Raw genomic sequence first — 26,218 nt, forward strand, 5'->3', positions numbered from 1 at the left:
GACCCGGCAGTCCTTTCAGAACCCAGATTCCTCGGATAAAGTTCAAGGTGCATTGGACCTGGTGATAGTCAGCTCTTCTCTGCTGACGTGCACAGACTGAATGACAATTTTTTAAGAATTCCTTTTTCTACACTTTTCACGTCGAGTCGGCGAAAATGTCCAAGTAGCTTTGGCTCCGCGAGATAAAGTTCAAGGTGCGTTGATACTCGAGGAATATTCCCACTTTCATCCACCTTATCAGCTTTCTTCGTTGAAAGTTACCCTGTCGTATCGAGTCATTCGTCGTTTCTAGCATATCCCAGCTGCAATTGTAAAACGAGTTAAGTTGATAGCAGTGCAATATCTAACGCGAGAGATTACGCTTGAGCCGACGACTGAGCGGGCTGTTAATGATTAGACCGTGTGCTAATTATATGAAAGTTGAGGCAGAAAGAGAAACGAAAAGCCTCGGTGTTGAGCGATGATGTCACAGCCAGACGACAGCCCTGAGAGAACGTTTACCCCGCGACACTAAAATAGGTTTATATGCCTATGTATAGCGGTCCGTTAAATGTATTTAAACTGTGGTAGCAGAGTAATGGACGGTTTTGCAGACAATGACATTGGATTTCTCGTTGGTGCACTTGAGACATGGATATTCCCAATGCTGATCGTCGATCGAACCAGCCACCATCTCTACTCGGGAATATTCATTTGGTCCTCTCGTTACCATCTAAAGACAGCTACGACGAGGTTGCTTTGAGGGGTTCGACCACGATAAATGCACCGAACGCTACACTTGCACTTTCTATATTGATCTGGCCGCTCGTCCTCCTCCCGGAGGAGCAGTTCGTTCACCCTCGAATCCCTGGTTCTTCCTCCGATGCTCGACATTCCCTCTACGCTATGAATCACATCTTCTCCCTCATTTTTCAACATACTTCTATCGTAGAAAAAATTAAGCAATTCATAGAACGAGTAGACACGTCACACCGATTCACTTATACGTTTTAAGAAATAGCTCTCTTGCAATTTGCTATTTGCGATCTACAGTTAAACTACTGTTCTTAAGTGTTACGGTATGCATTATGCTCGTACAGAGAGTATTGTACGAGTTCAGTTGCATTTCTTCTTCCTCAAGTCTCGAAGTCTCTCTTTTCAAACGTTTTCTGCAAATTTTCTACATCCACTAGAACTGAGAGAAACAGTTCCAACATTCAGAGAGGTAAAGAAATAAGAAAAAGAGCTTCAATCCTTAATAGAACTAAAATCGAATTGCAAAATAATGCGAAGCGCGTCGAACAGATAAAAAGAAGCGTACAAAATAAAAAAATTAATCTTGGGTACTTATTACGTGCGACTTCAATTACATTTCTTCCTCCTAAAATCTCCAAGTCTCTCTTTCAAACGTTTTCTACAAATTTTCTACCCCCACGTCGATGTTTCGACTACCATAATCACTCTAAAAATTCCAGAACCGAGAGAAATAATTCCAGCACTCGGAGAAATAGAAGAAGCGGTAAAAAAAAATAAGAAAAGCAGCCTCAATCCTCGAGAGAATTAAAACCAAATAGCGGAATACATAATGTGAAACACATCGGACAGACGATAAAAGAAGCGTAAAAACTAAAAAGAAAAAAAAGAATCTTGGGTACTTAAAAAGTTGCGGTACACAAGAGTACGGTGTACAAGAGGTAAAAACCAGCGAACGTTCACAAGAAATTATAAATCTTTCCTCGGTTCGTTGAGGGCGTACACGTTTTACAAGCCACTGAATTTCCCCTTATTGATTTCGCGGTGTAACCACCAGGTCGGAATGCGTGTAATTCGCTCAAACCTCCGCAATTATGTTTCGATGAAAGCTCAGAGGTAGAAAAAAGAAAACGCGTACACACACACGAGCTGTGAAGTAATCATTACGAGTGCACGCGGAGGGCTCGCGCAGACGAAGTCATAATTACCGAGCGAGAGGGAAAGTGCCGAGGGGTCTACGATATTTTTTTTTTCAGCTTTCAGGGAAGCAGAGTTTATCTTGCTTGGATCAATATACTCCTGAACCCCATGGTGCAACGTGAACGCGGTGCAAGAAACTTTGATAAAACGTACACGATGATACGTGGGAAAAGTTGATTGAAAAATATTCCCCTTAATCGATATATATATATGTATATATTCGTAATGTCACAAGTCACGTGAGATTTGGCTGACTTGGCTGACCAAAACTGTTTTTTCCGCGTGGCACACGTTTCGTGTTCGAGTCGTTAATTAATCTCTCGTCACAGCGGCGCGTATAAACGTCTTCTATGTTCAGCAAATTGCCCGGCGAACCTCGATTGCCTTGGTAGGTCGGCTAGAAAGCCGACGTTGGAAGATTTAGAACGATTTCAGCCGCGAACGAAAGAGGGACAATCATTCCGCTATAATGGGCCCGATATATGCCATAGATCTAAACGATACTTTTGGTTGTGTTGTTCCAGGTCGTCCAGAACGGTTTAGAAATCCTCGCGTTCCTCGCGGATCGAATGGGTCACGACTTCAAGCCTTATATTTCCACAATTATTCAGCCGACAATAGATAGACTGGGTAGGTGTCTCTTGTCAACTTTCTTTCCACCTATTTGTCTTTTTCACCACCGTTCATTAATTATAACTCTAATATTAAGTGAACTTCTTTTTCCTCGAACCATTTCCAATACTTTCGAAACACTTTTACTCGCGCCTTGTTTTCAATATTCTTTCATTTGCTTCGAACTTTATCGATATATACTTGTTGAATCATTGTACGCGACACCGCGATGAAGCGTAATAAAATGAGCAAGGAAGTTCAACCGCATATTATGCGATGAGATATTATGACGGTGTTTTATAAATATACACAGAACCGGTCTTACGTAGTTTTGTTTGCTTTACGTCGATACACTTTGCGTTAGACCCGATAGCGAGAGGTGTATAATTAAGAGTACGAATGTTGTTTATTCGACAGGTGACAGCAAAGATGCGACGCGAGAGAAAGCTCAGCTACTGTTGCTGAAAATCATGGAAAAAGGATGTATGTCTCCTCAACAGCTACTGGACAGATTACGACCGGCTTTTAATCACAAGAATGCCAAGTTACGCGAAGAAGCCTTAATCCTGTTGACTACGACGTTGAACGAGTAAGAAACCGCGATAAATTGTAGTAGAAAAGAATGGGAAAAAAGTTGTCGATACACACATCTCCAGTCTACTAATGAATCGTTTTTGCAGACACGGCGCCGACGAAATGATACTCTCTGGTGTGATTCCAAGTATCGTGAAGCTGTTGTCCGATCCGTCGGAAAAAGTACGAGAGACCGCTCTGAACACGTTGGCAGACATGTATAGACACGTTGGCGAAAGATTACGCGTCGATTTGCAGAGAAAGCACAACGTACCGCAAGCAAAGTAGGTGAAAAAGCGAAATCGATCCTCCTTGGCTTTTGGCCTGCCCACGTGAAACCGTACAGCGGTTTTCTTCCGAATCTGTTAAGACAAGTGTTTCTCGTGGCTTACTTTTCTGGCTAACTCGAGAGCACCGTTCATTCAACCGATAAGTTCTATCGAATCTCGCGTTTAAGTAATATTTGGAATACGGTCTTTTCCGTATTGAATTCATATTTTCGACTGTTTGTTTGCAGATTACTGCTGTTGATAGAGAAATTCGATCAGCTGAAAGCTTCCGGCGACCTGCTGCCTCTAGCAATGTCTTCGGACGGTGAGTAAACCCATCGAATTTCCTTCTCAGCAGGTATCCGATAAATTAAGCAAGGAAAGGTATAAAAAGTGATTGGCACGCGCGTCACCTCCGTTATATTATTCAAGCTGTATCGTGCTGCCATCCCGCAGCCATGGACGCTATCGCGAAGCGAATACCTTCGCATTCGTGAAGAGACCTACCTTCGTTCTTTCCTCCCTCGCATTTTCCACTCTCTCCCTCTCTCGTTCACTCCGGCCGCGTGTCCACGTTGCTGGCACACACGATGAATATTTAGCAAGGACCGCTTGTTCTTCAACGTGATAAGAATATTCACTTAACTCAGCACGGTAAAACACAGCCAATTTGAATTTAATTACGCCACGCTGGCACGTTTTATGCTCGATTTCTGCTTCTCGATTGTACCGGTCTGCGGATTTCTTTTCTTTTTTTTTCCCCCCCAAGAAGTTTTACAGTTTACTCATGACTCGTTTCTCGAGATTGATTTCTCTGACAAATGTGGGCGTAATATCAACGGTTGAACGTGGAGAAAAAGGCAAAGGAGAACGACGCTGAGGACGATTAAGGGATCACGTTTTCTGGGCGACTCGTGAGAGGAATGTCGATGGCTTTTACTTTGTTGTCCGATTGTAATTTCTACGGTGGACCGTGGAATACCTTATTAAGCGATAAAATCGCTCGAGCAAGCGATACTTTAATTGCTCGAAGAGCATCTGTCGTTACATCGTGTTTTTCGTGGAAAGTCTCGTGGCTCGAGGAGGAGGAGGAGTGCAGTTGTGTCTGTCGTGTAATGTGTCATTTCCTCAGGGGTAATACAATGAGATCGCTAATTCGCCTTATCTATTCTAAGATATTACATAATATTACATACACCGATAGCTACAGTCTACTATGCAATATCGACGGTGTATTGTTTCAAACGTTGTCTGTAATTCATACCAGAGTAAAGCTGTCCTGCTTCAAACGAACGGCCTTGTAACATTGTAAGACTACTTTGCCAGGGTGTTCGAATTTCGATTGCGAATATTACATGTCGCCAGCAACCGAATACTTAACATATTAGTTCCGAAGCGTACAGTCGAAGAAAAAAAAAAATCCGCGATGCCTATAGATACGAAGGGAGAGAGAAAAAAGGAAAAAAGCACGAGTAAACCGAGATTCCTGATGACTCATGATGCGCACATGCATTCCATTGTATAATCAATCTTTGTCCCTTGGAGAAAAAAATATGCGCCGGTACATTATGCTTCTCTTATGTAACGATAAATCAGAGGTCTGTGTATAACCTGCTTGAGTAATCCTTTAAGACAGTACACTGTTTTTAACGTATCCTTGCGAATTACTTTTAGGATATCGAGATAAGGACGAGTTTTGGTTGGTTGGTAATTTCTGGGGAAAAAAGAAAGTTCTACCAAAGTTCTCGTGGTGAAAGTATGATAGCAACGATAGCAGGTTGTCCTGGTATGCGAAACATCCGGCAGTTCGTAGAAAAATTCACCACCTGTTTCTATTCGATGTGCCAAATTTGCAAGCGACGAGACGTCTGCGTTAAAGACAGAGAATACGTTTCTTCTACTCGCAGCGTTCGAGCACGATTAGGTCATACATGGGCTTGGCAGGGAAATTACGGTTCTTCGCTTGATTTCAGGTATATTAATAGAAGGCCAAATTACCATGAACAACTAGCATCGATCATCATACCACGTGACTTCCTGTACACTGTATCGGCGTTGAAGCCTTCTTCTTCATAGAACAACACTCGTATTTTTCTCCTTCCTTTACGACTTGGTAAAAACCTGGCCTTTTGTTTAGAAAAACGAATGTATTTAGGACAAGTATTTTTTCGTCTGCCGCCTAGAGTTTGAATTACTCTTGTCGTATGATAATGCCGGGGCATTTTTCAAGCAACGCGGAATTTGCCAGGCTTTTATACGCTCTCAGGTTTTAGCGCCACGAGTATCCTTGTACGTGGTGTGTGACACGGAAAGGTTGAGCGAACACGGCACAACGAAAAATTTGCATAAGTCTTGTTTTCGCTCTCTCTTTCCCGGTGACCTGCCACGGGGGGACTGTGTTAGAGGTTCAACGTTGAATCGCAATTATACCGTCCGATTTCTCCGTAGCTTTACAATCCTGTCGTATATATTATTTTACACCAAGAGACAGAGGCAGGCAACCTGGGGTTGTTGTGTTTCTTTCTTAACTTCAAACCAGTTCATAATTTCGATTCAGATGGCTTAACTGCTCGTTTAATTGATTAGTCTGTTATTCACGTCTAGGAACGGTGTTTTCCCCTCTTGCCTGGCACGATAGGAATCTCTCCTTAGGTGTACTTTCTGCAACACCGGTTTACCACGGGACAAGAGATTATTCACCCTACCCTTCACCGAGTCGATCGAAATTAGCACCCACACCGTTTGAAGGCTTGAACTCGCCTTCTTATTGTGCGACCTTACCCTGAGGACAGCCGGAGAAACGCGTGTGTACACGTGCACACGGTAGAGAAGTGAAAGGTAGGGTGGTAACGCAGATTTATCTTCAGCCATGCACACAGTTTCACGTTCCGTTGTGTTGTGTTGTGTTGTGTTGTGTGTTGCGAGCTCATGATCAGATATTAAACGCGGAATAGCGCACGGATGCCCTTTTTATCTCCTCTCCTCCTCTCCTCTCCTCTCCTATCTTTCATAGCTTCTCTCGCTGACATTATAACGTAAGGCTGTTACAGCGTTATGTTCGCTACGATCGGTTAAGAGTACATATTTGACAAAAGCAGCTAGATTCTAAGAGACAAGGCAGGTAGTCTTCACATGGTTGCTACGCGCATTTGGAACGCAAGAAAATTGAAAGTAACAGCATGCCTGTGGAAGATTCATCGTTCATTGTACACGCTTTCTTGTGAACACCGGCAATATCGGTGTGAAGAAAGTGTATCGTATATGTGTAAACGATCTCTCGGCAACTGGAAATCAAGCAAAACGTGTAATTCCATCGGTTATAATTGAAAAGGGGAAAGAAAATCACCGACAAATTACCTTAATGGGGTAATAATTGTTCGCTTGACCCGCGACACCGTTCACCTCGAACGATAAATGGCACGGTAGCGCGCGATAATACGTACAACACAGTGTGTACTTTGTATTATGTAATCGAGAGGATAGCATTATCGAGCTTATTGCTCGCGTAGGCGATTCTGCTTCTTCTTCCTCTTCTTCTTCTTCTCGGTAACATTCAGTAATTGATCCATGGAATCCGCGTTTTCATTTTTCCTCGGTCGTGTAACCGCTGCTTTTGCCATTGGAAATAATGCGAATCTCGAGAAGACCGCGCGTGACATTAACTTCTCTACTCTTCTCGCCGTTTAATTCAGCTTTCTTCGATGGGAAATCGGAAGCACCGACGTATCTTGTCGATCGTTAAGAACAATAAATAACGTTACTTTCACCAATGAATGACAGACGCTGCACGTACGATTTCCGAAGAAATTACCGTGACTGCATCTCGTTTTCTATCCATAATTTATTCCGCGCCTTCGATCAGCACTGAATTTCTAAGAAGGTAAAGTTCTATCGAGGCTCGTCGACGCATAAGACATAACTCAACCTACGCCGCCGCCGTACAGTTCTAATGTTAATTACACCGACGGCCGTAATTACCGATATTCTTGTCGTGCCACCAAGACGTAATCATAAATCCTTAGCCCCCTGAGGGAAAACTCTTGCCTGGAATCGACCGAGTTTACTGCTCGTTCCTTTTTTTTTTTTCCACAAATTGTCATTCGTTCTAAAGATATCTTGGTTCTGACCTACAAAATAATCGCCGTAACTTCTGCCTGTAATGTATTCGTGTGTGTCGCATTTTTCAAACGATACGAATCAATATCATCGAGAGTGCACGCAACGCCGGATGATTTAAAGCTTGTCCCTTTCGAGAGCAAAGCAAAGTATTAAGCAGACGTTAATTGCATCTTTAATTCGGAACGTGTAATTACGGTTGTAGGCTCGCTCTCTGCCTACCGTTTATTTCTTCGTCGTGTTGTGTTTAACACAGGTGTACGGTTGGACCTCCTTTTTTTTCACGGTCCTGTTTGCATTAAAAGTTCTTCTCGTCGTTGCGAAGAGAGAGAACTTCTCGATGACGGCACTACACGCTGCTTATTACAGTTAAACATTGTAATTGCACAGCGATGCTGTTACTTTTCCTTCCCAGGCTGCGGTAGATCTCGAATTTAATTATACCCCGACGCACCACCGCTCGTGTTAATTGTAGATTATAAAGAGTCTTTTGTTGCATCAACTCAGCAGGTGGTAATAGTTGAACTTTGGACCAAGTCGAGACTTGATGTTCTCTCCGTTAGACGTTCAACCGTACGGTAACAGCAACAATTTTGTCTTATTCATTGCACGACCCGTTTCTTTCCTCGCTGAACATTAATCTTCGTTTACTCTTTTTCCTCCTCCCTTTCTCGTTCTCTTCGTTTCGTCGATCCTCTGGTAGCGCGTGGAAAAGCTGAAACGACCGCAAATTGAATGGAACCGCATTAATCAGTCACTTGTTTTACACCTGGTCCCGGGACAATTTGCCCGTATTTTCGCAATCGGGTCAGTCCGCTCCTGTCGACCAGGCTTTTCTGTTTACCGGCACACGTTTAATTATACCTCTCTCGTTTGTGATAAATCAATCGATAAATCGATCTTAGCTGTGTATTAAAACGTGAGGAGCTACCGTTTAAAAAGATGATTTCTTTCGTTTTTATACTTGAAACTAGTAGTTGTTGTAAAATAATCGATTGATAATTAGAGAATTGAAACGAATCGTAAGATGTTTCGTTTTACAGGATACTACTCTACCAATTGAGTAATTCGCTAGGTCGGTATATAGTACATTCTTCTCAAATTCGATATTTAAAAATGGCTGCGTATCGAATTTCATAGCGACCCCTCGCTACCGAATACATCGTTACGCCTCGTTTAACGAAATTGTTAATCGTTGATAGAATTGATCGATATTTTCTAATGTATGTAACGTAGCATAGAGATGCGTTCTCGGATGTGTGGGTACCCTGTTTTGGCCCCCAACGAAGGGGGCACCGATAGGGGAAGGTGTCCCCTTCCTCTTGTCCGACTTTAGCTCGCGCGGTAAGCAGCGCTTACCGGGAGTTCGTAAACGAGTCGCCATTTAGCAACGTGAGAGACTCGTGTCTCTCGATATATATGCTAGGTTTCGAAGTAGTTTCTCGCCGGATGCGTCTCGAATGTGTGTCCAGAATCGTGACGGGCCGCTTGGTGATCTTGATCGTGTTTTTTTTCTGTGTCACGGGCCGAACACGATCCCGGGTCGGTAGTGTGACGCGTTCTAAGCGATACGTGTTGCTACTGTTGCCGTTCACGGACAATGGACAAGGACGACCGTTTCAGTTTCTCTCTTAGCACGTTTGTTTACCTGATCAGACACAGCTGCATCGCGAAATACAACGATATCCCGCGCCGGTCTACCCGAGCCAAGATGATTAAATCGTCGTAGACGCGTCTATCGTGTCAGTCGCGTTCGAATGTCCGAACAAGATCGTGACATTTCTATGCGAATTATCGGCTAGTGGTTTTTCACGACGGTAGTTCGATACCGTGCGATAAGGAAGCATTGTAACAACGTTGTCGTGCAAGGAAAGGAATTGCATCGAGTGTGTACCCGTTGTTTTAGTGGAAGACAACAGACGATTCCTTTGTTCTGCTCGTTTGGCTTAACGGATGCGAGATAGAGGGAAAAAAAACGACGAAGAAGCTATCGACAATTGTGTCCTGGAAAATAGTCATCGTGACTGACGTGCTTCGAGATCGAGAAACGGATTTGTTATACCGTTCAACGTATCTTCGTGAACTTGTCGTCGATTTGTTTCAACTGAAAGCAGATTGTCGGATTGTCACCACGTCATTCGAGGGGATTTATTTGTTTTAACTTTGTGATACGGTATTGACGCAAGTGTGGTAAAAGAAAAAAAAGTTAGGCACGTTAAATATTATAAAAACAGACCGAAAGAAAATTATTGCTTTATTGGAATTGTTAATGCACTTTCTCGCGATCGCCGAGCGAACAATTTCACTTTCGTCGAATCTTCGTTCGATGTATCGGTCGATTTTTCTCCGTCTAGAAAATACAACCTGTTAGTATACACAGACCTTCGGTATCGTACAAGAGGTAATTTTTTCAAGAGATAAACCGAAGATCTTTGTACAATCTTCATTATCGCTTGAATAAAGCATAAATACACGCTCGTGCTTGTACACGTGTGTGCTAATGGATTACGCGTAAATGCCGCAGAGAGCGTTCGTGACGCAATGATCCTTGGACATACAGTTCATTTTTCTTTTTTTAACCACCTCGTCGATTGTTTCATTGTAAGTGGCGGAAAAATTCTTGCACAAAACGGAAACGTGGAAAGTCGCCGAAAGAATCTCGACTAGTCAAACATTAACGAGGATGCGTTATCTGTAACGTGAGAAAATGACTCTCTCGTGTCTCATTGCCGCGCTTATTACGAGTGATATCACGAATGCAAATCTAGGTTCTCTCCTTAGCGCGTTGAACTCTCTTGCTCGATATTCTAGAGATTGATCTTTAATAGATTTTCGCAGATATTATGCGTTTCGTTGATTATTAATATTTATTTTATCTTGCGTAACCAAGGATAATTATACGGTTGAATGAAAAACCCGGTAGTCGTTATGAAACGTCACGATGCTATTCAAATATGGCTGAGGTTCTTTTTTTATTTTTAAACGTGTAGTTCCTTCGACACTGTTCGATTGTTTTCCTTCCTTATATTCTCTGGTTAAGATGGAAGCGAGAGAAAAAAGAAGAAACTGTTGTCGCAGTTACGTTACGCGAGATATTTTATGTTGACACGTACTTATGTAGATAGTTCGAGAAACAGAAGTAGACTATTCCGACATCTGATGGAATTTTCGCTCGTTAATCTTGAATTCTAACAATTTTTTTACCTACAAACGATTTCATCGATAGAAGATATGCGCACCTGAGTTCCGCAATTACGAGGCGGTAATTAAAAAATTGGTAATTAGAAACATTCCCTAGCTCGTTGGGGAGTAATGCAAATCACTTTCACTGATGCACATGTCTATTATTTTGATCGTTCTGAGTATTCTCGAGTGGAAGCGTGAATCTGAGGAATTTTAGTTTCTTCCTGTAAAAATACTTCGCTAATAAGTCTGTTAAATCTTATTACTCAGTATGTATGATGTTGATTAGCATCCTGTAACTTTCAAAGGTGCAAGAAGGTTGCATGAAATTACTATGTCAGAATGAAGGCTTTTTATGCTGTGATGGTGTTCTTTCAAACTGTGCTGAAGTATAATCTGCATTGTGCAGTAAAAAATTCCATGGTAATTGTATCAATTTAGTGATTGTGCTCTGTTAAACAAGTGTATCTTTTCTACAATGAATGATACTGATATGCTGTTATCAAGCAGCCATCGCTGCTTGCATAGAGGATTGAAAAAATATCCTAGTATTGATAAAGCATTATGGGATCCAAGTAGTAGATGGATCCTTCAGTGGGATAATATTGTAAAACATCCAGGTGCTAGAGCAAGAGGATGTCATTGTGACATTCATAAACCACCATGGCTATATCCAGACTTAGGTATATAAAATTCTCCAGAAAAAAATAGATCCTAATCATAGTAAATCCTTCATTATAGTATAAGTGAATAATTTCATTGTTTCCTTGAGAAAAAAATGCTTTAATACTATTTTTCTAAACTCATGTTTTCTTAATATTCTTTTTCAGTTGGGAAAAGCACTGATGAACCAGACAGAGCAGTAAGTAGTAGTTTTAAATAAATCTAAACTAGATACTTGTATGTTTGAATGTGTGAAATAACATAAATTAAATTTTAATATTTTAGATTAAATCAGCTCCTGTGAAAAGGTCAGCTATTCCTCCAAAAAGAGGACAATTTGGTCCTGCAAAAACTCCATCTTCTGCATTAGGTATATACAGGTTTTGGACAGATCCAATGTTCTATGTAACTCTGTATAAATCAATAAGAAAGAAGTGTAACTATATAGGTCCCTTTTTTTTTCACTGTTTTATTTTAAGCATGGTACAGTATACTTATATGAAGCAGGTGTATTCTAAAATAACCTTTAATTTGTAGCCCCATGATCTATATAGAAACATAGTAAAATTTGTATCTGTAAACATAATATATTATGTTATTTTCCAAGTATAGTTGTTTATGTAGAAAAGTCAGTCTACTGAGATAGTTCTCAGGTTTCTTAATGATATATTTAATTGTTGATTTTCAGTTATAAATTCTTAGCTATTCTACCTATTATGTTATATGTAAAACAGAGTGCTTTCTATGCTGTAAGCAAGTGCTTAATTTATATATTGAAATGTGTGTTCTGATTATTTCACATGAATGTTGTGAATCTTAAGATTAACATTATGGAAGCACATGTTCCTCCTGCTACAAGTGCACAGGTGTGAAGCGTGCTGCTAACATACAACTCTTGCTTTCTCCTTATTGTGGCTCAGCATTTTATATGATATTAATAATATTTCACCAACCGTGTACCGACAAAATGTCGATAAACTGTTGACGTTTCGATGACGAGAATGCTAATTATTCGCTTGCATGACAGCTCAGCCTGGTAATACACCTTCCACGGTTCCAAGGGCAACAACCGTCAAAAGAAACGTGTCAGTAAAATCGACATCAGGTATCTAAAACTCTATTGGCACTACTAATACTGTACTATATCATGATGGCCTTTGCACAAACTTTTGTATTTTTCTTTTCTTTTTTTTTTTTTTTTCATTTCAAAAATTCTTGCTTTTCAGGTATTTTCTCCCTTCCCTTTTTGCTGTACGCTACCCATCATGATATAAGTACAAAGAAAAACGAGAAATTCTTCGAATTTGATCAGATCAATGTTCATCACGTATCATGCACATTTGATTTAAAGCCTTTGCATAATATTGCTTAATCTTGGTTCAATTGCATCTCATTTAACGCGCGCGTATAATTCTACAAAATGCTATACATCTGTAATCATTTTTAATTGCACTGCTTTTTATGTCACTCTTATTTCACGATGCTCTAAAGTATAAAGTGTTCACTAATCATAAGGTATCGTATAACACGTATTAAACTCTTTTTGACAACCCGTAAAAGTAATAAATTCCAATGTATAATCAAATCTTTTAGCAAGAAACATCGAGTTTTTGAAATATCATGTTCTTTTGTATAAGCATTATAAATGACATTATTCCATGAATTAGCATGAAAATTTATTTGTCGATATCGATGTACACGTATAATTAATATATTTAGGTCAAGCCGGTGCCGTCGACGAGGAAACCTTTCTTACAGCGTTCGAGGATGTGCCATCTATAAATTTGTTTTCCCCGAAAGATCTTGAGGAACAGATGAAATTGATCAGAGACAATGTTGGTGACGATAAGAAAGACTGGAAGCAAAGGACAGAAAATGTATGTGTTGGGTTAATGATCATCTAATACGTGCATAAACTTAAACTAATGATATATCTCATGAATTTAATTATCTTACAGATGAAAAAATTAAGATCAATCATTATCGCTGGTGGTACAAATTACGAGAATTTTTTAGAAAACTTGAAAAGCGTGCAAAGATCTTTTGAAGTAGCTTGCTCTGATCTTAGGTCACAGGTGGTAAGAGAAGCGTGTATTACCTTAGCATTTCTTAGTCAACAGTTAAAAAATAAATTCGCTAGTTTTGGAGATGCAGTCTTACTCACGTTAATGAACCTCATACAAAATAGTGCCAAGGTGAGACTCGTGATCACTTAGCATTAATACTGACCGAAAGGGAATCGTGATAACGTTGACAATTTTGCACATTCAGGTTGTGGCAACAGCTGGTGCCGTAGCAGTGAGGTTTATTCTACAAAACACACATTGCAGTCGTTTCGTGCCAATTATCACGTCGTGTTTAAGTAACAAGAGTAAAGATATACGTCGAGCATCTTGCGAATATCTAAACCTAATTTTACAAACATGGCCTACTCAGATATTGCAAAAGCACGTAACAATCTTACAAGACACAATAAAAAAGGGTATTGCAGACTCCGATTCAGAAGCAAGGGTTTTCGCTAGGAAGTAAGTATCGTTTATTCTTACGATTCATTTTCTATTCGTGTATAAAACAAAAGTGTCGGTCGTAAATTTCGTGTTGAATATTTTCAGGTCGTACTGGGCATTCAAAGATCATTTTCCGGAACAAGCAGAAGCATTGCTCAACAGTCTTGATACCGCATACAAACGCTCATTGATGTCTCTTAGCAATAGCGGTAGCATTAACAGTTTAAACGTAGTTACAAGATCAGCGAGCGTTAGTCCCAGAACATCTAGACCAGCAATGAGCGCAACAGGTATATCTTCTTGTTAATACTACCTATAAAAAGCTAGTATTTTGCATAGATACGAACTTGTGTAGATGTAAAAATGCAGAGACGCAAATGATAAAATAGTGCGGTATATAAAATACTTCTCACTTTTTTTCATGCTGCTTTTGTGACTCCCTTTTGCATTAAACGTATGAAGGTAGTACGGAAAATTTGCATCAAACTTCGGGTCAACCACATGGCCCGCTCAGACGTACTCCGTCCTTGCCACGGTCTTATCGTCAGTCTGGTATCCCAGTACTCCAAAGACCCACTGATAATCATTGTAATTGTTATTCTCGTTTGATGCTTTAAGAGAACACCGCGACTTAGAATATGCACTAATGCATCCACTGTATAATGATATGTATTTTTCTTTTTGCCGATCATACAACTCTGTTTTAAACGTTTTCCCAGATCGTGGAACACCAGGTGTTAGGTCTACCAGTGCGATAGATTTGCAAGCTGCACAAAGAGCTAAAGCGAGAATGATGTACGCGAACATGAGCAGACAGAAAGCATCTCTCCGTGAGTAGTAATTATTAAAATCTGTATCATCTTTATTGTTGTGTATTTCAAATGTGTAACACGTGTGATCTATTCGTTTAGCACGCCCTAGTAAATCACCAGACGCAACAGCTGTTGCTAGTCCAGAAAGAAGCGCGAGAACAAGAACGAGAGTATCTGGAGTGTCGCAATCTCAACGTAAGTTTAAAGAAAGAGAGCAGTTTCTCAACATTTTTTAAGAAAATAGGATAGTAGACAGGTTTACAATGTAAATTTGTGTATTACACGTAACAGCTAGCAGTAGATCAGGATCACCATCGTCAAGGCTAAGTTATGCAACGTATAATCGCGAAGGAGAATCTTTAATTGCAAGACCTAGACGATTATCTGGACACGGGATCAGAAGTACCGGGAACAGTCGTGAGCCTAGCCCACAAAGGTTTGGAATGGATAGGAGTTTTGCAAGCAAAATACGGTATATGGCATTTACCTTGATATTTTAGCTTGATCTCTATTCTGACCGAGTAAAGAACATTGTGGAATACAGGGGAAGAAGTTTACACATGTCACCAACGGACAGACCTCAATCCAGACCGGTGATGGCGCAGAAAATGTTGCAACAGTCGCGTGAAGCAGAATCAGCGTTGGCAGATGCGCTCACGTTCGACAGTATTGATAATTACACGAGAACACCAAGAGGAAAGGGTGACCATAGCGATGACAGCGAAACCAGCAGCATATGTTCGGAGAGAAGTATGGACAGTTTCAGACGACCAAACGATGTAAGTAAAAGAACAGATTTAGATCTTTTGGTGAGAAATTAGAATAGCGATAATCTCACCACGATGACTGTAGGAGAATAAAGTAACGCAAATAATATTCCATAACATTTTTCATGATTTAGCAATGCTCTTATTCATTATACAAGCTGATGAAAAAGATAAATGATCGAGTGCATTGCTGGTTCATTTAACATACGGCACAGAATTGAATTCCAATACATTATACATTGATTTCATGGACGTTATAACAAATATCACTATTGCATTAATGTTCTAAACATGGTTCATACGATTACTGCATCATGGCGCTTTTTTATTACACGTTCATTTAAGTAATGCTTCCTTGATTTATGTATAATTAAAACACGCGCTTGTAGTATTATCTTTATTTAGGGGTTTCTATTTGTTGTGCGACTTGAAGATGCTTTAAACATAATGGAATTCACGATAATCATACTATAATATACTCGTGTGAAAATTTATGTTATATACAATAGTGAAAATTTCGTTTCATTGAATTCATTTGTTCCTATTCGAAAACTTGTCCTATTTCCTGGTTCGACATTGGAGGTAAAGTTAGACAAGAAGCTTAGAAAACAGTGCTTTCAACATCCTACAATAATGTAGATAACGCATGTCTGGTTTTTTCTTTTGGTTTTGTTGCGGCGTATTTGTTTGGTTTGGACTAACGCGATGCGCCGTTCTGTTCTCCATATCTGTCCATCGTCCATCTACCCATTAGTCGTTCTCATGGAGTGGCTCTCAACAAAGACTGTATCGTGATATGTGGGATCAATCAATCCCGAAGGTTTGTTAAATTTAATATTCATATTCATATGTTGCATACATATCCTATAACCTTACACTATACTCCTTCATCAGAAGAGAAAACGAAATAGAAATGAAGGAAGATCTTTTTGCCTGCTATCTGTTCGTCATATTACAGAAAATAAATCTTTAATTTACAGGACATTAAGGAAATTATAGAAAATTGTGCGCATAAGCATTGGGGAGATAGGAAGGAAGGTTTAGTAGGATTGCAACATTTTCTTTCAAACGGGAATACGCTTACAGCTACGGAATTGCGCAAAGTGACGGACATTTTTACGAAAATGTTTATGGATTCTCACACAAAAGTCTTCAGCTTATTTTTGGACACATTAAATGAATTAGTAGCTACTCATAATGAAGATCTCGGTGACTGGCTTTATGTTTTGTGTGCAAGACTTTTGAATAAATTAGGCACTGACTTGCTCGGATCGATACAAGCAAAAATTCACAAAACGCTTGATGTTGTTAGGTGAGAAATGATGCAAAAACCTCCTAGTTAACGTCCACCCTATACTCTGTGTAAAACTCCGACTGACTCTGTTCGATTTTGCAGAGAATGTTTTCCAGGAGAGCAACTTCTACCTGCTGTAATGAGGTATTTGACGGATCCAACACAAACGCCAAATTCTCGCGTGAAAATAACCACACTTATATTTATCACACAAATCGCAGAAACGGCAGAACCGTCTGCGCTTGTTAATTCCGCAGGAACAGCGTTGGCGAGGTTACTCGATTGGTCGAACGATGTGAAAAGTCAAGATGTTCGAAGGCATGCACAAAATGCTGTCATATCTTTGTACAACTTAAATCCTCCGAAAGTGACTATGATATTAGCTGAATTACCGAAATATTATCAAGTAAGACGATATATTTATACCGGCAGCTTTTACAAATGAATCATATTCTTTTTATCATATGTATCTGGGTACTGTAGGAGGCGGCACTGCCATTAGTTCAGAACCATTTAAGAAAATCATCAGGTTCAAGTAATCCTGCGTCCCCTGGAACTCCGCCTCCTAGGGCGCAGAGCTCACCAGCTCGTTCGAAAGGTAAAGGTGATATGGATACGGCGGATGAAAACTTGGAAGAAGTTTACAAGTAAGTTGTTGGTACATTTCTGCCTCGATAATCCTATAATTTGTAATTCTTAGTCATTTTAATTTTCAAGTACTTCCTACAGATCTTTAAGACGCACGACAGCAGAAATACAAAATTATGGTTTCGAACGTTTAGAAAGAGCCACTACCAGTAAAGATAGTGGAATCAGTAATATGGCTGATGTAGAGGAGAAAATGGAGGGGCTTACATTGTGCAATTCGGTAATTGACTAAACAATATAAATTCTATTTCTAATGTCGCAACGATACACTTCATTTGAGATATAGTAGCATATTGTGGTTTGTCTTAATCAGGGACGATCGTCTTCTGTTTCTTCGCCTACGCAAAGAGGCCGATCTGTTACTAATATTACAGTAAATGGTTCAAGCGATACGATGGCGGGAGATCTCATCCTACCTCAAGAAAACAATGGTTACAAAACGCATGGTATGTGTACCATTGTTCAGGAGAAAGTTACTTTTTCTTCAACTTAGATAAGGGTTGATCTACTTCGTTAAATATTTATCGTAGGATCATCACCAGATTCGATCAAGAGGCCAGAGATTCTAGATAATATGATTAAAACGTTGCAGTCCAAAATGACGCAGACAGAAGAAAAAGTATCAGCTCTACAAGAATTTCAGTTATACGTTCGAGAAGGAGATGCCTTGTATATTAAACAGAATTTTAAGTATGTATTGCATTATTTATACATATTTTAATTATCATTATCAAAACTCCCATTATTGTTCTTCATTTTCTTTAGAAAACTGCTCAAAACATTGTTAGATAGTTTGACTAATGATAGCAAGAAAATGCAAGTAGAAGTTCTTCAAACACTAATTGATATGCTTAAGTGCCCGGAACTTGTAGACAGTTTTTCCGTTTATCCTGAATTGCTGGTACTAAAAGTTATTAACGCGTACAAGTTAGACGATCAGAAACCAGATGCTTCCAGCAGCAGCAATTCGAGATCCCCGGTAAGTGTATCAGTTAATTCCGAGAACTATAAAACATTTTGAATTTATTCCTTTTATCAATAGGTTCTTTGGATGGCCGAGAAATGCGCTGCAACAATAGCGATGATTTTAAAACCAGAACAAGTAATTCACTTGGTATCGACTATAATAACTACCGAACCCTATCCCTTAAATATGGGCGCGATAAAAATGCTTCATAAAGTTGTGGAGCATTGGGGTCGCGATGCAATAGAACCACATTTATCGAAAGTTATGCCCGGTCTCATCAAAGTAAGTTGGAATGTGTTTCTTAAACATTCTATTATATTTTTTTTTTCGTTATACTTTAAGATCGTGTTAATGGTTCTCAATAGGCATACGACGATAACGAAAGCGCGGTGCGCAAAAGTGCTGTGTTTTGTATGGTAGCAATACATTTGGCAGTTGGTGAAGAGGTGTTGAAGCCTCATCTCAGCTGTTTATATACCAGCAAACTGAAGCTATTGAACATTTACATACAACGCGCGCAACAGGCAAACAGTCAGCCAGCAAGTCCACGTAGCAATAGCAAAAATTAACTAACATCAAATTCCGCGACTCTTAGGATCGCGATACTTAAGAGATTTGCTCGCCTGAGTGCAAGGCATGAAAGAATGCTGGTTAGCTTCCTCAGTAAGTCCAATCCGTGACGACTACCATCGAGCAGTAAACGATACAAACCGAAGTTTTTTCAATATGATAGACTGATCTGTACGATTTCACGGCAAGGTGTGTGCGACATACCTGAACTCCTGACAGTGATGTTGCACAAAGAAAAAAACAGGTAGTATGCAAGTTATTTATGCATATTGTTTTGTTTGCCAAAAAAATTTATACCTGTTGCAACATAAGAGTTCCAGAGTTTTTTAGCGCCAATTAATAAGTATCAATGCATGTATTACGTAGAAACAATTTTATTATTCAACTAATTGATGCAGGGATGATTATCGAGAATCGTTTTAGATATAAGATTTTTCCAGTCATAATAATGTGTATTTTTTACTCATATGTTACATCTTGGTATTAAGTTGCAGCGTTGTTTCTTATATATATATATATTAAAAAAAAAAAAAGATGAAGAGAAGCTTTAAAAAAAAACTTTCCTCCGCATCTTACGAAGCTCGCGAAAAAGGACAGTCTCGTGCCTCTTTGTTCATTTTGTGATTTTATATACTTTAAATTTTGTTCGCTACTCGTTAAGGAATATTTGTATATATTTAGGTATTTCAGTGTATTGTTGTGCGTCTCTTAGAGTTGATTGCAATGCTTCGAAAAGGAATGTGATTCTCATTACTTAAATGTCGGTCCGAATTTTTGAGTGAACGTATGAGGGGACAGTGCGACATCACTGCCGAGAGACTCGTATATACTTTGTAAGCGGAATGTACGTGAATGCCAATTATACCGATACCGAGAAACATTGTATAAAATACGTTATATGCTTGTTCGCCGATTTACAAACATCGCTAAATAGTCTTCGCACGTGGCAATAGATTGCTGTGCACTTTGCAATGAATAAGTTATGAGGAAAGTAAAGACACAAAGGTATCATGGCGGTTTTTCGAGAGAGAAAAAACAGAAAAAAAAAAAAGAAAGAAAGACGATTGAAATTAAAAAATGAGAATGGTCGATATGTTTTGGTATCGGTTTTGTACGATCAGTGAAAATGAATAAATTTCATAAGAAATATTTTTTTCGCATTTCAGCATTAACGAGAAGGGGGCTCGCTCGCGAGGGTATCGTATTTGTCAATGATATTAAATGTACGCATAATACGATTGTCATGGGAGTTCTTTGTACACGTAGATATCGAAATGTCTAAAAAGAAAGCATTAATTTATTTGTTCGAAATTCGTGTGCTAGTCAGATTTCCAAGGACGCACAATGACCCAAGAAATGCAGACGAAATAGTCCGGAAGTTTTCTCGAGAATGAATAACAAGAGATAAATACTTGAAACACAGAGAGTCTACGAGAGAAACCGAGATAGAGAGAATGCGAAAGAGTGAATGAGAGATTACATGCGACGAAATCAGCAAACAAAAAAAAAAACACTAGACTAGGAATGATTAGGGAAACGATATTCGAAACTAACGTTAATATTTAAATTATTCGTCACGTTGCCAATAATTAAACGAATGCTAAATCAAAGCTAACATAACGAAGTTTAGTAACATTCTGTGCCATTGTCGTTTCTGTTTTACTATATAAGGATATAAAATTATGTATAAATATATAGAGAGATCACCCGTCGTCTTTTCTTACTAGTAGGTTGGAAATAGCAGAATAATTTTCTTGATCGCATTTCAAAGTGAGAATCATCGAAGTATTACAAAAAAATGGAAAAGGAAAAAATATGTTACGTACAAAATTTGACCATGTTCTTCTTTTCAAGACGAGTATTACGCATAAATTAAGTTCACGCATAAATGTTCTAGAGATTAAAGACGCAGATGTCTCACCTGACTTCATACGATAAAACATGTGTTACAATTCTAATAGGTGGCCAAACAGTGCCAAAAAGAAAAAGGAAAGGGGAAAAAAAATGGTATCAGTTGGTGTATGCCATAAAAGCAATTGGATATGAACATTTCTAGTGTCAGGCTATTTCTTTTACTTGGTGCCTTTGGCGTCGTCAGGACGAGATTTGTTCAGGGATCGTCTTTTATCGTCTTGTAAAAAAACAAAAAAAAAAGGAAAAGCTATCGTTGTAGCGATTGTAATCTGCAAATAGTTAGAGAGCTCCTTGCCGATGTTGCGTAAAAATGGACAGTGATCGAACTTTAACATAAAAGTTTCTCATTCGTTATTACGATGCAGCTAAAAAAGAAAAAAAATCAGATTATCTGCTACCTTCTTCGTGTTCATTTTGCTACTTTGTCGTAGAATGCGAAGAACTCAAGTCCTTCGTGGATTGACACATGTATCATCCGACATTGTCTAAGAGTGTATCACGTCTATTTTCATAAATTGCGGTGTCGAAAGAAAAATATCACGAATTGTATGGACGCGAATCGTTTTCACCGATTGCTGTTTGATTACAGGCAAGATGAATAGTTATTTTCGTTCATGAAGAGAATCGCTACGATGTTTTACCAATATCCCCTTGGATGGGATTCTCGAGTGAAGAAAAGGGGGAAAGGAGATACGTAGGATTTAGTGTGATTATAGTAATTTGTTCAACATAAACCTTTCAACGTTACGTTCATTGATATTATTTTCGTAATTCGTACGTCATTGTCATCTTATTTAAAGAAAAGCAAACGATTTAGAGTTTTGACCTGGTGTGTGCGGATCGTGTATATATATACATATTATTAAATAATATAGAACCTAATGTAATATTAAAATATGGATTAGGTAGCTCACCGTCACTGCCTGCAGCGTTGGTCGTGCTGAGAAAATGTGGACCTTGGCACTGCTGGACTCTGTGTAGTGTCGCGATCGTTTATAACGAAGAAGAAAAAAAAATGAGGAAAGCTTGTTTTGTTAAGTTTTTGAGCATTATTATTGACAACAGGATTTATATTATATTTACTAATGCGTGTATGATACGTAGGTATGAATATATTATGGCATATTATCGAGAACCTTGCCACACACTCTATTTGCATTATTACATGCGTATGAATCGTTCATTACATCGGCAGTATATACTTTTGCTTTTCGTTTATTGTGATGGAAAGGAGAAACAGAAACGCAGGAGCAAGCATGATTCCTTGTAATTGAAAAAATGAAAAAAAAAAAACGCGTCTCAACTTTGTACATGTTACAAAGTGAGGTATACTTTAATCGTTGCAAACGATTAAACGAAAACGACGAAGCACAGGCATGTTTGTCGTGTGAAATCGTTGCGATGTAAAAAGAATATATGCTCTTCTGTATGGAACCACATTGTGTCGATAATTGGATTGGCGTTTTAAGGAAAGGAAATTGTAAGAATTCTTTCCTGTTTCGACTGTGTAAAAGGAGGGTCTGTTTCGATATTTGGTATTATCATTATTGCACGCCAATTTGTGCCCGATTCTTCGCTTTGTACGATATTCGTTCGTGAGTGCGACCAAATGAAAATAGGATAAACTTTTGCACCGCAGACATGACTATTAATTCTGTTAACGCGTTTCATTTGGTACTCTTCTACGCACGCACAGATGTACTTCTTATTCCATGAAATCTCCCCCGATCGTGAGTTTTTCTTATGGTTTCCCGCGTAAAGGAAATCGTTGAAAAAAAAAAAAGTATAAAAGAAAAAAGTTGTTTTAATCGCCGATAGATTTAATACGCTAATCTTACTAGTATTAGAGAATATATTTTATATGCGAATGATTGAATAGTCGATTGCTTCATATGTCTGTCAATAAACGAAACTTGAAAATATTTCTAGTCCCGTGTTGAGCGTGTAGTTTAATCTTTTTGTACTTTGTTTTTTTTCTCTTAAATTATTAAAAAAAATCCCTGATATTCTTTGACGAAACGCACCACGTCGATTATGCATAATACTCCAACAGATCGGGATTGACAGAATTAATAAGCAATACTGCAGCAAAAAGTCGTAAAAAAGTATAACTTTACTTACGTTGCGATACTTTTGCCTGGCTACATTTTATCGTTAAATGTCAACTCTATAATCCTATGTACGTTTGCGTACATTTACGAAACTCATGTAATTAAATCTCATATTTAATTTTCATTCGTTAATTGACGAATTCGCGTCGAAATAAAGCCAATTGTCGTATACTTTCAAACAATTTGAATTTGAATTCCTCCTTTTACTGCCATAAATATCGCATGATATCGATATAGGTCAGTTGAAGTATATACCATCTCGAATCTCATTTCAGTTCTTTTAATTTCTCGAATATCTCATTATTGCTCCAAAGATTGTTTTAATAAATATTTTTAAAAATATTTTATAAATTTGTGGAATTTTTTATAGACTAATAAGATTTATCATAACGATTTATAAGTTATCGATAAATATAATTATTTGCGCGCGTAAAATTAACGTTGACCAATCAGCGTCCACTATTCATAATACCTCTGAAACTTCGTCAGTCATTTTTTTATTCGCGTCGGTGTTAACAGTTCCTCGGAAAGTGTGCAATAAATTGTGTTTTAATTAGTGATTATTATAATAAGGATGCAAATAACATCAGAAATGCCAATTAGAAGTGAGTAATTGCAAGATAATTAAGAAATACTTGCAATAACATGTATGCATTTCAAGAGAGGAATATCGATACGATGCATGCAGGACATGTGCAATAAGAATGTCGAAATTTTGTTTCAGAAAACACAATGATTATCCAACCTTATCCAAAATTGACCCATATCCATCGTAGACCTATCAATCCAGACGATATTCCGACCGGTGAGTAATAATTTCAATTTTCATTCCTGTTTTATCTCTCGTTATCGATCAAGAGATACAAATGAGAAAATTCTTTGTGGTTTCCAAAAATACGATTTTATTAGAAACATTTTATGAAATTTTACAATGGTACGTATACGCATATAGTGTAGGTGTATATGTATGTATACATACATGTATAATTGAGAAATACAAGTATGCTGCATAGTACGATACAAAGTATATCCGTGTGTACTGGCGTAACTTTACTCTGCTCGCACATTCATGCACACTTATATTACAAAAGAGATGATCAAACAGTCGACAAAAAAGAAAGGCACTTGTCAAACCAAAAATCTCGACGCATACATATTTATCTTTCTGAAGAATTTTCCTAAATGAAACTAGCACACGATACAATATGCTTTAAACGATTAATCAGTAAGCTCATTTTTCTTTCTGGTAGTAATCCACAATCATCGAGAATTTGGTTACATCTGTACTGTAATATATCTACTTATATGTATATATATATATACACATATATTTTACTTTCCTAACAATTTACGGACAAGCTGAAGTTCGATAAAAATCAACCGAAATTACTTCCCTAAATTCCCTGTGGTTTTTATCGAACATCCACCCGAGACTTTTTTTAAGATACGCTGGACGTACAATCTGGTCCACTGATTACGACTATCACATCTAATAAAAAGTACGTTCAATTAGTCAGCGATAGAATATCCGCAGCATACTGACGACTGTTCATAAACCTGTAAAAAAGTACGATTGTGCGTTTTTGGTTAATGATTCTCATCAAGTAGGCCATTGGTGTACAGGGAATACGCGATTCGGTATAAAGATGTATCGTAGAAAAAGAGAAAACGTATCTGCACATCAGCGGGGACATTAAACGTGACCAAAAAGATCGTAGAAAAAAAGGTGACGATCGTAATGTATACATATATTAAGTATTCTTTTGTTTCTTTTTCTTTTTTTTTTTTAAGTGAAATGGGCGCCATTAAAAAGAAGAGCAAGTCCGTAAGTTCCAAACGAATCGACAGATGGTGATGATAGTTTTACGTAGCGCAGCGCCTGCGCCTCGATACTACGTATTCACACATTCGAATTGATACGCTCCGCAGGCAAAACAGGTTTCTACATTTCCCACTTTCTCTATCGTTGCGCGGGTTTTGTCTTTCTTTCTTTATTTCTTTGTAAATATTGGTAAATCACAGCGACGTTGTTTCAAGAGTGGTGTTCCAAAAAAGGAATGCTATAGGCTTGCCAGAAAAATACGGCAAACGGTATATATACAGGCTATATCCATTGTTGAATTATTCGTAGAAACTCGACAGGTTAATCAAAGGTCACTGAAAACAGAGAGAAAGAGAGAGAGAGAGAGAGAGAGAGAGAAAAAGAAGACAAAAACGAAAATGTCGCAATAAGCATAGTAAATTATTAATTCTTTTCTTCTCGTATATATATCAACAACGTTTAGAGTTCATTCGTCTAGGTTTAGTAAGGCTATCGCGTTTCTTCGAACGACCTTCATCAAACGGACGAGTTTGTACTTCTAGTTGAGAAACATCCTGTTCGATGTTTCAGGAAACGATGTGTGTACTAAGTACTGTTAAGAAAAAAGGAAATCTTAGGCGCGTAATCAACGTTTGTTTCCAACGAAGAACCTCTTATCGTCTTCCGTTACGGCCATCCGTATATACATGATATACATTTATATATATGTATACAATATACGAAGGGCTGTATCAGATCAACGTGTAATACTGTTTTGTGTCTCGCGTGTAGAGTCGTTCTCGCTAGCAATTTTTTTTTCTTTTTTTTCTTTTTCTTTTTTTTGGTAGGAATTCCCGTCACGTTCTAAGCGCATGTCGTGCGTATTATCGATCTCCGGCTGCGTAACGCACATGTGTAACGTAATCGCGAATTCACACGTGCAAGCGCCCACCTCTCCGGTCTGGCTTCGTTATCGCAAGAGATAAAGTAAACCGGCGACGAATGTAGGAATCCATCGTCGTCGATTCACCAACCTCCCCATTCTATCATTCTCACGAAAATTTGTTTTAAAATTTTCCTCGCATTAACATTAAACGAGGATACTTAGGTTTATCAACAAACTTCGTCGCGTATCATTCAATATGTCATAAAACACCGAGGATCCACTTAATTGCAGCAACATACTTTGTAACATTTCTATTTGGCGTTTCTCTCCTCCTCCTCGTCGTTTTTTCTTCCCCCCCCCCCCCTCTCCCTTTTCATTGTTACTTCAGCTCGTGTGCTTTATTCGCGATTAACTGATAAGATTACGAAGCTGTACAGCTTTTCGTGATAATGCACCCGTAGCACACTTATGCCGAAATATGCCGCCTTGTAGATCGTTAACGACGATAAAGTACCCATCCGGATCGGTGTGTTATGCATAGAGAGGATTATACATACACAACTCTAAGCCAGGGTTTCCCCTCCGTTTGTTAC

The 26,218-nt window shown here is 38.6% G+C and overlaps 2 protein-coding genes across 3 annotated transcripts in view; one reads left to right on the plus strand and one right to left on the minus strand.

Annotated features, from left to right (window-relative positions):
• Positions 1–19,243, plus strand: part of LOC108579521 (CLIP-associating protein 1-A) — a 24,412-nt gene extending 5,169 nt beyond the window's left edge. Inside the window, exons 2-26 of one of the 2 annotated variants that reach the window (XM_017943071.1) lie at positions 2,457–2,562; positions 2,962–3,133; positions 3,225–3,401; positions 3,635–3,711; positions 11,516–11,547; positions 11,634–11,718; positions 12,376–12,453; positions 13,068–13,225; positions 13,307–13,543; positions 13,620–13,873; positions 13,961–14,145; positions 14,575–14,685; positions 14,767–14,862; positions 14,959–15,139; positions 15,212–15,446; positions 16,189–16,254; positions 16,415–16,746; positions 16,831–17,134; positions 17,212–17,375; positions 17,458–17,596; positions 17,690–17,822; positions 17,907–18,066; positions 18,142–18,355; positions 18,419–18,625; positions 18,709–19,243. In XM_017943071.1, the coding sequence (XP_017798560.1) occupies positions 2,457–2,562; positions 2,962–3,133; positions 3,225–3,401; positions 3,635–3,711; positions 11,516–11,547; positions 11,634–11,718; positions 12,376–12,453; positions 13,068–13,225; positions 13,307–13,543; positions 13,620–13,873; positions 13,961–14,145; positions 14,575–14,685; positions 14,767–14,862; positions 14,959–15,139; positions 15,212–15,446; positions 16,189–16,254; positions 16,415–16,746; positions 16,831–17,134; positions 17,212–17,375; positions 17,458–17,596; positions 17,690–17,822; positions 17,907–18,066; positions 18,142–18,355; positions 18,419–18,625; positions 18,709–18,912 (4,107 nt within the window). In that variant the 3' untranslated portion in view covers positions 18,913–19,243. The remainder of the gene's footprint in view (positions 1–2,456; positions 2,563–2,961; positions 3,134–3,224; positions 3,402–3,634; positions 3,712–11,515; positions 11,548–11,633; positions 11,719–12,375; positions 12,454–13,067; positions 13,226–13,306; positions 13,544–13,619; positions 13,874–13,960; positions 14,146–14,574; positions 14,686–14,766; positions 14,863–14,958; positions 15,140–15,211; positions 15,447–16,188; positions 16,255–16,414; positions 16,747–16,830; positions 17,135–17,211; positions 17,376–17,457; positions 17,597–17,689; positions 17,823–17,906; positions 18,067–18,141; positions 18,356–18,418; positions 18,626–18,708) is intronic. The other variant, XM_017943072.1, reaches the window with a different exon arrangement.
• A 5,204-nt stretch (positions 19,244–24,447) lies between these two features.
• Positions 24,448–26,218, minus strand: part of LOC108579487 (facilitated trehalose transporter Tret1-like) — an 11,777-nt gene continuing 10,006 nt past the window's right edge. The window contains exon 10 of the mRNA XM_017943031.1: positions 24,448–24,495. Coding sequence (XP_017798520.1) covers positions 24,448–24,495 — 48 coding nt within the window. The remainder of the gene's footprint in view (positions 24,496–26,218) is intronic.

Source organism: Habropoda laboriosa, unplaced genomic scaffold (genome assembly GCF_001263275.1).
Source record: "Habropoda laboriosa isolate 0110345459 unplaced genomic scaffold, ASM126327v1 scaffold33, whole genome shotgun sequence".
Lineage (NCBI taxonomy): Eukaryota > Metazoa > Arthropoda > Insecta > Hymenoptera > Apidae > Habropoda > Habropoda laboriosa.